The sequence below is a fragment of the Pristiophorus japonicus genome, chromosome 4 (genome assembly GCF_044704955.1).
Source record: "Pristiophorus japonicus isolate sPriJap1 chromosome 4, sPriJap1.hap1, whole genome shotgun sequence".
NCBI classification, from domain to species: domain Eukaryota; kingdom Metazoa; phylum Chordata; class Chondrichthyes; family Pristiophoridae; genus Pristiophorus; species Pristiophorus japonicus.
Window position 1 is genome coordinate 243,293,952 of NC_091980.1, and position 11,446 is coordinate 243,305,397.

At 45.5% G+C, this 11,446-nt stretch overlaps 1 protein-coding gene across 5 annotated transcripts in view; it reads left to right on the forward strand.

The window, feature by feature from the left end:
• pygl (phosphorylase, glycogen, liver) overlaps positions 1-2,847 on the forward strand; it is a 260,396-nt gene extending 257,549 nt beyond the window's left edge. For 4 of the 5 annotated variants that reach the window (XM_070879224.1, XM_070879226.1, XM_070879225.1 and 1 more), the window contains one exon: positions 1,072-2,847. In XM_070879224.1, the coding sequence (XP_070735325.1) occupies positions 1,072-1,227 (156 nt within the window). In that variant the 3' untranslated portion in view covers positions 1,228-2,847. The remainder of the gene's footprint in view (positions 1-1,071) is intronic. The other variant, XM_070879227.1, reaches the window with a different exon arrangement.
• The last annotated feature ends 8,599 nt before the right edge of the window (positions 2,848-11,446 follow it).

The window sequence follows — 11,446 nt, forward strand, 5'->3', positions numbered from 1 at the left end:
TCAACAAGCCAATTGGGCTGAAGACTGCAAGTAATATTTGATCTTTTTCTTTGGCTCCCACACTGGCAGTCCTATATTACAACAGCAATCAATCCTTCTTGGAATGATTTCCCTTTGTTTCCTCAGATCTGGAGTACTCTTGCAATCCAGAATGGCACCTATGCCTGCTCTCAGCTGTTGCAGGTATTGCTGGGCCTATCAGGTGCGTATCTGAAACAACCCAAGGTATTCTTGATACTGCTCCCAAGGATGTAGGGGTGGGCAGAAGAAGCATCTGCATCGCTCGAACAGAATTTTTTGTTGCTTTGTGAATGGGGCACAAATCCAGTAGATCCAGGTTTTGCCCCAAATCATGTTTCCTCTGTTTTGGAAAATTCCATCCCAAGAGGGAGTACATTTTTCTGCCTTCTGCCCTCTGACCTGTGTAGGAATGTCCTTATTTTGAAAACAATGTGCACTGGGAAAAAAAAGTTTGCATTTATTAGCATGAGCCAAACGCACCCCAAGTGCAGACTTGCTCTTGCGAGGCCTGCAACTGTGGTCCTGACTGTCAGCTTCAGGGTTTAGCATCTATAAAGCTCAGAGAGCTAGCTGGAGGAAGAAAAACTACTTACCTGCAACTGATTCTCCTCTTAGGGTTGCTCCCAACACCCCCTCAGATTCTCCAGTCTGAGGGGAGTTCGGGCACAATCCCTACCGTCTGCTTTTTGAGGTGTCCGTGTTTGGACACTTCATGGAAAGATGAGGAGGAAGTTGAGACGAGAGGACTGGGGCATCCCCTCCCATCTCATTTCCCTTGCAATACTGAGCCTGCAAGTTTGATAGGTACAACCATCTGGGGTCAGGGCAGCTTAATGGGGTGCAGACCTGATGTAACAATTCTCTGCCCCCTTTCCTCTCTGCAGGACCTGAGAATTGAGCTGTATTACAATACCAGAAGAATTGACATTTTCATGTATCAGGTGTATAGATGGTGAAAGTTTGTAAATGATGGAATAATATGATTTGTTTGAAAAAAGTACAAGCAGTTGTAACAAATTTTATATTTTGTCTACCTGTTCTTCTTTACAGAACCCAATAGAATGGACCAAAATAGTCATTAAAAATATTGCTTCTTCTGGGAAGTTCTCCAGTGATCGGACTATCACTGAGTATGCCCGTGATATCTGGGGTGTGGAACCTAAAACCTTGAAGATTCCTCCTCCTAACGAACCAAAGGATATCTAGAACTCCAGCAAGAAGTCTTGAATACATTACATTGTACAATTGAAAGTGTAGAGGGGCAGTATATAGCATTTTGGCTGATCTTTTTCTGTTTCAACCAAATAAAGCATCTTAAGTTTAGAATTTAACATTTTGCAATGTCTGTGATTGTTTGCAATTTACAGTTGAAAAGTATTTAATAATTACAGGATTTAATTTCTATAGAAGTACACTGTAGAGCATATTTTTTGTCTGTGCTTCTCATAAAAGCATATTCTGTATTTTTACTAAATGCAATTTCATCTTCAAAAATTGAAAAGAGTTGACTGATTTCCAACCACATTTGTATCTAAAAGAATGATTTTTAAACTTGCCATGGCAATGCCATAGTTTCAATGTAAACAGATGGTTAACATAATACCATAAATATTACCAATTCCAGGTGATTTTTCTGAGATCTAATTCCTAAAAGAAATTTTTGTTTTTTGTTCAATCAACACATATAAATGGAATATTGCCATTATCTCATGGCGAAAAACATTTGGGGATTCTATCCCTTTAAGAAATTCTTACCCTGATCAGACGATTTTCGATTCTGCTGCATTGAAGATCTTTTCTGCCAATGGTTTTTGTTTCTCTGTCGTGAGAAATAGTTGTCTTGCACGCCAAAAAAGTTTGCAATCTTTTATATTGATTACATTCTGACAAGTCTGTATTCAATAGCTTCTTTGTAGAAACCCTGTCCATAGTTCTGTTGAGAGGCATTCACCCTTACTTCATACCCATTCAGGTGCAACAAGTAGGTTGGCGAAGACATAGTTATGATACTATCTGATTGCCTGCCCAACATTGTCATGAATGAGTGAGAACTGCCAAGGCTAAAGTAATCCTGTTCAGTTCTCACCAGAAACTCCACACACTAACCTAGCTCAGTTCCCCTCCCCAGCTGCTTACTTGGGCTAAAACCAATAGTATGCAAATTCGGTGTCATATAAAACCATAAGCTTCAAACCCATCACAAAGGCTGTCTGTTTCAAAATGACCCATCTCCATCTCTATCTGAAGCCCACTGCACTGAAATCCTCATCCACACTTGACACCTCCAGGCTCATTTCCTGCCAAACTTTCTCACCAAGTTCCACTCTACAAAAACTCTTAACATTTCTAAAATTCCATTATCTATATACAACCCCATTGTAGGTCCCACTCATTTATCAACCTTATCTTCACCAACAACCATCTATCTGCCATATTATCCTCCAATGCATTAATTTCAAAATCTTCATCCTGACCCACAAATTCTACCCTACCTCCTCCAGCCCTGCATCTCAGAGCTTACATCCTCTGCCCTTGTGAGTCTGGGCTACTATGCTTATTTAATTCTACCCACCCATTCTGTACTACCATCAGTAGTAGCCAGCCAATCTTCGATGCACGGAGTTTAGGGAGAAGTCAGATGGCAGTCACAGGTTTACATATGAACACATACAGCCTGTAATAGAAGAACAGCTAACTTCTAAGTGGGTTTACCTTTATAATAGTGGCAGAGTTGGATGTTTTACTTTTTATGATATGAAAAGTGGCAGGAAATTGATTGAATCTCACTGAAATGTGTACACTGTTTAGTCATGTATTTGATGTAAAATAAACCAGTTGGTTTACAGCTGACCTTGTCTCAAGAGCAATTTTCAGTGCACCATCCAAAAACAGCACATGTGGCAACATGTGAGAGATCATAGGGAGAGATTTTGAAACTGCCAAAAACAGGCACAATAGAGCATCTATGGTACCCACCCAATGCCATGGGTGTGCGGCACAAATGATTCATAGTAAACCATGAGCTTTAAATCCCGCATAGATTGACTATTCATCACTAAGATTGACTATTTCCACTTTTACAAAATCACCCCTCTCCATCTCTAACTGAAGCCCACTGCACTGAAATCCTCATTCACACTTTTGATATCTCCAGGCTCATTCCCTTCAAAATTTTCTCACCAGCCTGCCAAGCTCAACCCTACAAAAATTCTTAACTTAAGTAGAATTCCACTACCCATTTTCGGATCCATACCTCATTTCCATAAACTGCCAATGTTACTCGCACTGGTTATTGGCAGCTCTCCCATAGATGTTGGTGGGAATTTGGATGTCAGTGATGACATTAAAGGCAGCCTGCACCTATTAAAGGGGAAGAGCACTTTGTCTGTGCTTCATGCTTCTAACTTAAAATTTGTAACAGATAACAGTCACTATGGTAAGACAATTCTCTGGGCTGTTCCCGCTCTGCCAGCATTACTAAACCGAAATTCCACTTAGGTGTCTAAATGGGGTTTCCGTCACACTTCCGGTGAAGTTAAGCCAGTGGAGCGGGAGCAGAACCAACGAATTTGCCAGCCAATGAGTTCTGCAAGGGCCCCTCAATTTTTGGACAATGCCATGAAACTCCTTGTAGAAAGAAGGAGGTCCTGATTCCAACTGAAGATGGAAGAAGGGTGCCAAGACAAATCACACAGCAACAGTGGTCAGTGGTGTCCGTGCAGGTGAATGCACATAGCAAAGGATCCAACACCCAGAAATAATGTTGGGAAAAATCAATGATTTGACCAGAGCCGCTAAGGTAAGACTCCTATTCACACCTCCTACTCTCTCCTTAGTCGTGCATCACCTGTAGTCCCTTTCCTTATTTTCTATCCTGGCTATAGTGGTATCCAATGAATTCCAGAGCCCAGTCTATAAGTAAAGACTCAAGGTTATACACCACCAATTGCTCGATGCACAGGACTGCCTACCAGGTAGCCTACACACATTGTTGGACAGTATGGAAGAGCCCATCTCCAACTGGTGTGTGATCATTATGCAAGGCATAGAAATAATGCTGTCAATCATCGCTAAGCAAACTGCAATGGGCCCCTCAGATAAGGAGCCTCTGATGACAGCTTTATGGAAGCTCAGACTGATGGAATTCATGCTTTGCGTTCCAATATCTCCTCCAGCTGGGTGAGCATGAAGCAAAACATGGATAGGGGCTTCCAAACCATTACATCACTCCTGAACTCTGTTCTTGTGCAGAGCAGTGGGAGTACTGTAGCCCCATAGCAGTGGCAGTGGCACCAAGGGAGAACCACATCTTGTTCTCAGGATGACAGCAGCCTGCTCCCCCGCAACCCCCTCAACCAGTGCCCTTGTTGCTGGCAGAAAGCCAGCTGAGCCAGACTGTCCTGGCAGTAGTTGAGATGTTGTAAACTGCAGCTGGGCCCTCTTGGACCAGACCTCTTCGAGATTGCCCAACATGGCCATCTCATGCCCTCAGTGGATGAACAGCAGCTTTCCACCTCCTACATTGTAGCCACTAGGCTAGCACCTTATAGGAGAACTAGTTGGCAAAGGAGCACCTAAGACATGCATTCGGGGTTTGTACAAAGGGTGACCTTTCATTTTGCAATTTTTTTTCTTGACAACTTAAAATTACTATTTTAAGTCAAATTCATGTGCAGAGTTTCTTTGGATTGGTGTTTGTTGACCATGGCATAAAAATATGATGAAAATACCAATGCTGGTGTTTAACTAGAGAATATTCATCTGGAGGATGGTAGGATGTGGGTGTTGTTGACAAGGCCTCCTGGTACAGAGGGATCTAGGGGTCCTTGTACATGAAACTAAAAAAATTAGCATGCAGGTATAGCAAGTAATTAGGAAGGCAAATAGAATGTTGACCTTTATTACAAGGGGGATGGAGTATAAAAGTAGGGAAGTCTGGCTACAACTGTAGAGGGCATTGGTGAGATCACAACTGGAGTACTGCATACAGTTTTGGTATTATTTAAAGAGGGATATACTGTTGTGTATGGAGAAAGAGACTGAACACTGTGAGCTCAAAGTAAAGTGTGACCTTAGTCTTTTATTGCAGGTCTCCAGAATGCCTCTCCAACCAATGAAGCCTTCTTAAATACCTGTGCTCCCAAGGGATTATGGGATCCCTTGGGACTCCGGGGAATGAGCCCTCTGGTGGCTGTACAAAGTAAATACAAGTCCACATATATAACAACATTCCCCCACAAAGTCAATAGTGTAACTATTTACAATGTGAGTCGATCTGGGGCCCTTCTTTCCCTGGTTGATCGTCTCGTGTGAACGCTGGTGTTGTTGAATCATTTGTTGGGCCCTCGTTGGGCTGCTGTGTAGCTGGCCTTGCTGGACTGCCTGGTGTGTTGGGCCCTGCAGGGCTGCTGTGGATGATGGGTTCTGTTCGTGGTCAACCGTGGTGTCGGTTGCCACTGGTGTGTGTGTTGGGGGATCAAAAAAGGTAGGGTCCAAGGTGGGTTGCTCAGGGTAGTCCGTGAATCTGAGTTTGATTTGGTCCAAGTGTTTCCGGTGAGTGAGTCCATTTGAAAGTTTGACCCGAAACACCCTGCTCCCCTCTTTGGCCACGACAGTGCCCGGAAGCTTCTTGGGACCTTGTCCATAATTTAATACAAATACAGGATCATTGACTTCAATCTCGGGTGACACATTTGCGCTATCATGGTATGTACTTTGTTGAAGCTGCCTGATCTCTACCTGTTCATGTAGATCAGGGTGAACTAACGAGAGCCTTGTCTTAAGTGCTCTTTTCATGAGCAGTTCAGCAGGTGGGATCCCAGTGAGTGAGTGTGGTCTCATGCAGTAGCGAAGCAGGACTCGGGATAGGCGAGTCTGCAGTGAGCATTCAGTTACTTTCTTCAAGCCTTGCTTGATGGTTTGCATTGCTCTCGCTGCCTGACCATTGGACGCTGGTTTAAACGGGGCAGAAGAGACATGTTTGATCCCGTTACGGGTCATGAATTCTATGAACTCAGTACTGGTAAAACATGGCCGGTTGTCGTTCACCAGGACATCGGATAAGCCCTGTGTGGCAAACCCGCAGGCTTTCAGTGGTGGCAGCGGATGTGCTAGCCGGCATTATCTCACATTCAATCCACTTGGAGTACGCGTCTACAACCACAAGGAACATTTTACCCAAGAACAGGCCGGCATAGTCGACATGTACCCTAGACCACGGTTTGGAGGGCCAAGACCATAAACTGAACGGTGCCTCCCTGGGTACATTGCTTAACTGCGAGCATGTATTACATCTGTGAACGCAGGACTCTAAGTCCACATCGATACAGGGCCACCACTCGTGGGATCTGGCTATCGCTTTCATCATTACGATGCCTGGGTAGATACTGTGGAGGTCATTGTTGAAGGTGTCTCTGCCCTTCTTGGGGACCACTACTCGATTGTCCCACAGAAGGTAGTCTGCCGGTATAGACATTTCATCTTTGCGCCGCTGGAACGGCTTTATCTCTTTCTGCATTTCCACTGGGACACTGGATCAGCTCGCTTGAAGCACACCGTTTTTGCCGAGAGATAATAAGGGAGCCTGTCTTGTCCAGGTTTTGATCTGCCTGGCAGTGATAGGTGATTTCTCACTCTCAAATGCTTCCATAACCATGGCTAGATCTGCGGGCTGCGCCATTTCCACCTCCATGGTGGGCAATGGCAGCCTACTGAGAGCATCGGCGCAGTTTTCTGTGCCTGGCCTGTGGTGGATGGCATATGCGGACAACATGAGCGCCCATCTCTGGATGCGGGCCGATGCGTTGGTATTTATTCCTTTACTCTCGGAAAACAGGGATATAAGTGGCTTATGGTCAGTTTCCAATTCGAATTTTAGCCCAAACAGGCATTGATGCATTTTCCTACCCCATAGACACATGCTAACGTTTCTTTTTCAATCATGCTGTCGGCTCTCTCAGCCATGGACAGACTCCTGGATGCATTAGTAACCGGTTGCAGTTTCCCAAAATCATTAGCTTGTTGCAATACACAACTGACACCATATGACGACACCGCACATGCTAGTACCAAACGCTTACATGGATCATACAACACAAGCAATTTGTTTGAGCATAACAATTTTCTCGCTTTTACAAAGGCATTTTCTTGGCTTTTGCCCCAAACCCATTCATCCTCTTTTCGTAGTAAGACATGTAGTGATTCTAGCAGGGTGCTGAGACCCGGTAAGAAGTTACCAAAATAGTTCAAGAGTCCCAGAAACGACCGCAGCTCCGTCACGTTCTGTGGCCTCGGTGCGTTTTCGATTGCCTCCATCTTCGCGTTGGTGAGCCTGATGCCGTCCGCCGCAATCCTCCTTCCCAAGAACTCCACTTCAGGTGCCAGGAAAATGCACTTCGAGCATTTTAACCTGAGCCCCACGCAGTTGAGTCAACTAAGAACCTCCTCCAGGTTCTGCAGGTGCTCTACTGTGTTCCGACCTATGACCAAGATGTCGTCGTGGAAGACCAAGGTGTGCAGGATCGACTTCAGTAAACTTTCCATATTTCTCTGGAATATCGCCACAGCTGATCGGATTCCAAACGGGCATCTGTTGTAAACAAAAAGACCTTTGTGCATGTTGATGCAGGTGAGGGCCTTCGATGATTCCTCCAGTTCCTGCATCATGTAGGCTGAATTCAGATCCAGCTTCGTGACCGTCTTTCCTCCCGCCAGCATTGCAAAGAGGTCGGCGGCTTTTGGTAGTGGGTATTGGTCCTGCAGGGAGAAACGATTGATAGTTACTTTGTAATCGCCACAGATTCTGACAGTGCCATCTCCCTTGAGGACTGGGACGATAGGACTGACCCACTTGTTGAACTCGATCGGGGAAATGGTGCACTCTCTTTGCAGCCGGTCTAGCTCGATCTCTACCCTTTCTCTCATCATGTACGGTACTGCTCTTGCCTTGTGATGGATGGGTCGCGCCCCTGGAATTAGGTGGATCCGCACTTTTGCTCCTTGGAATTTTCCGATGCCTGGTTCGAACAGCGAAGGAAATTTGTTTAAGACCTGGGCACACGAAGTGTCGTCAGCGGGTGATAGCGCTTGGACGTCGTCCCAGTTCCAGGGTATCTTTCCCAGCCAGCTCCTGCCGAGCAGCATGGGACCATCACCCGGTACCACCCAGAGTGGTAGCTTGTGCACCACTCCATCGTAGGAGACTTTTACGGTAGCACTGCCGATTACAGGAATCAGTTCTTTAGTGTAAGTTCTTAATCTCGTGCGAACTGGAGTTAAGACTAGCCTTGAAACCTTGTTGCACTACAATCTTTTGAAAGTCTTTTTGCCCATGATGGACTGGCTCGTGCCCATGTCCAGGTCCATTGACACCGCGAGTCCATTTCGTTCAACATTCAGCATTATCGGGGGACAATTTGTGGTGAATGTGTGCACCCTATGTACCTCTGCCTCTTCTATCTGAGGCTCTGGTTCGTAGTGATCCTACGTGGATCTGTCCTCCTCTGCAACATGGTGGTTTGCAGGTTTAACGGGCTTTGCAGCTCACCTGCACACTCGTTGGAGATGTTCCATTGTTCCACAGCCCTTGCAAATGTAAACTTTGAATCAGCATGAATGGAAACGATGATCACCACCGCAGCGCCAACAAGGTGTTAATGGCCTTGCATTCATCACCCTTGATGGTGGACTGTGAGACATCTGCGGACGTGTAGCTGCAGTTATGTGTGACCTGCCCTGTACGTTATGATTCGAAAACAACATCACTTTGTTCACAGTACTTGTAGCAGCACTTGTGTGCTGAGAGATTTGCTTCGTATTGTCAATGGTGGCAATGAACGCCTGGGCTATCGCTATGGCCTTACTCAAGGTTGGGGTCTCTACAGTCAAAAGTTTGCGAAGTATGGTTTCATGGCCAATGCCAAGTACGAAAAAGTCTCTGAGCATGTGCTCCAAATGTCCTTCAAATTCGCAATGTCCTGCAAGGCGTCTCAGCTCGGCGACATAACTCACCACTTCCTGGCCTTCAGACCTTTTGTAGGTGTAGAACCCTTACCTCGCCATCAGAACGCTTTCCTTCGGGTTCAAATGCTCTCGGACCAGTGTGCACAAATCATCGTACGATTTCTCCGTGGGTTTCAATGGAGTGAGCAGATTCTTCATGAGGCCATACGTTGGTGCCCCACAAATGGTGAGGAGGATCGCTCTACGTTTGGCAGCGCTCTCTTCCCCATCTAGCTCGTTGGCCACGAAGTATTGGTCGAGTCGCTCCATAAAAGTTTTCCAATCATCTCCCTCCAAAAATTTCTCCAGGATGCCTACTGTTCTCTGCATTGTTGGGTTCGCTATCTGTATCTCGTCGCCAGTTGTTGTGTATGGAGGAAAAGTCAGACTGAATACTGTGAGCTCAAAGTAAAGTGTGCCCTTAGTCTTTTATTGCAGGTCTCCAGAGTGCCTCTCCAACCTGTGAAGCCTTCTTAAATACTGTGCTCCCAAGGGATTATGGGATCTCTTGGGACTCCAGGGAATGAGCCCTCTGGTGGCTGTACAGAGTAAATACAAGTCCACATATATAACAATATACTTGCATTGGAGAGAGTTTTGAGAAGGTTCACTCGGTTGATTCCTGAGATGAAGGGGTTGTCTCCTGAAGAAGGGTTGAGCAGGTTGGGCCTATACTCATTCGAGTTCAGAAGAATGAGAGGTGATCATATTGTAACATATAATATTCTGAGGAGGCTTGATAGAATAGATGCAGAGAGGATGTTTTCCCTTGTGGGGGAATCTAGAACTAGCGGGAATAGTTTCAGAATAAGTGGTCGCCCATTTAAGGAGGAATTTATTCTCAGAAAGTTGTGAATCTTTGGAATTCTCTACCCCAGAGATCTGTGGAGGCTGGATCATTGAATACATTTAAGGTGGAGATGGACAGATTGTTGAACTATTGGGGAGTCAAGGGTTATGGGGAGCAGGTGGGAAAGTGGAGTTGAGGCCAAGGTCAGAACAACCATGTAAGGTTCGAAAATCCACGGCCGCATTTTATTGGAACACCCTAAGGACAAGAAAACTAAAAGAGATCGTCCTATACATTTTAAAATGAACATTTTTGGCCAAGTAGTGCACTGTTGTTTTAACTCTATGTATTTTAAATGAACATTTTTGGCCAAGTCAAACCCTCAAACCAGGCAGCCTGGGAAACGTGTGGGCGGATACAGACATTGTGGAGTCTGGCTCACAAGCGAGACAGAGGCACTGGCCAATGGGGGAAAAGTGCATTCTGGCAGACCAATCAGGGGTCGAGTCGGGCCTGAAGCGGGGAAATCCTCAACCAATGGGGCTACCCGGCCCAGTTTGAAAATATAACTCACCCATAATCAAATTATGAATGTGGACCATTATCTACCTAATTAATATGGACAATGGACAATAGCCTGGAGATCACTGCGGTAATTGACTCCCGGGACGTTACAATGGACCAACAGACGTTGAGGCACCAATGTGCACTGAAACAATACCCTGGTCCTCACAACTACCTGTGACATCTTCTGATTATATTGTGGAGTCTGGCTCAAAAGCGAGACAGAGGCACTGGCCAATGGGGGAAAAGTGCATTCTGGCAGGCCAATCAGGGGTCAAGTCGGGCCTGAAGTGGGGAAATCCTCAACCAATGGGCACTACCGGGCCCAGTTTGAATATAGTAGGAAAAGCAGCTGGAGGAGTAGGACCTACAGAAACACAGACAAATAACAGAGAGAAAGCAGCTGGGGCAGTCGGAGAGGGAGTCGAGGAGCAACAAGACAGAAACCGAGAGAGAACGGAGACAGACTGGTACTGGCTGTGAAATATACCATCGTACAGGCCCTGGACTCGGCTTGTGTGCAGAACATACGACCCAACTACTGAAAGGCCCAACACCATCTCAAGAAGCCGAGCCGCACACCGAACAACGCTCCAAGGCCAACCAACTGAAGAACTGGAGACCGAAGTAACTGGGAGAGGCAACATTCACTCCAGCTACCCCGCAAACCAACCATCCTAAGGCTAAAAAGATAACTGTCAAAAGGGATCGTAAGTATTATTCTGGGGTTTTCTTTTCCCAACTGTCAGCCTAGGTCAGTCAGGTAAAAAGGGGAGTGGGGGTAGTGTTGGAACTGTCTTGTAAAGATAAAATTGTGTAAGGTTTTCGTTGTGTCCGTTTCTTCCCATAGATTTTCATAGTTTATAAGCTTGTGTCAGATATATGTTTTGATTAAGTTTGACCTTGTTGGTTAATAAATTGGACTTACCCGTTTTTTTTGTTCCAAGTACCACTTGTCTCTGAGTATTTTGTTTTCCCTTGTGGAAGCTCATAATCCACCAAAATTCTGAGCTTAGAACCAGATAGGGGTGCTAGGGCGCTTCACAACCGCCAGTTTAGTGGTCAGCGAGC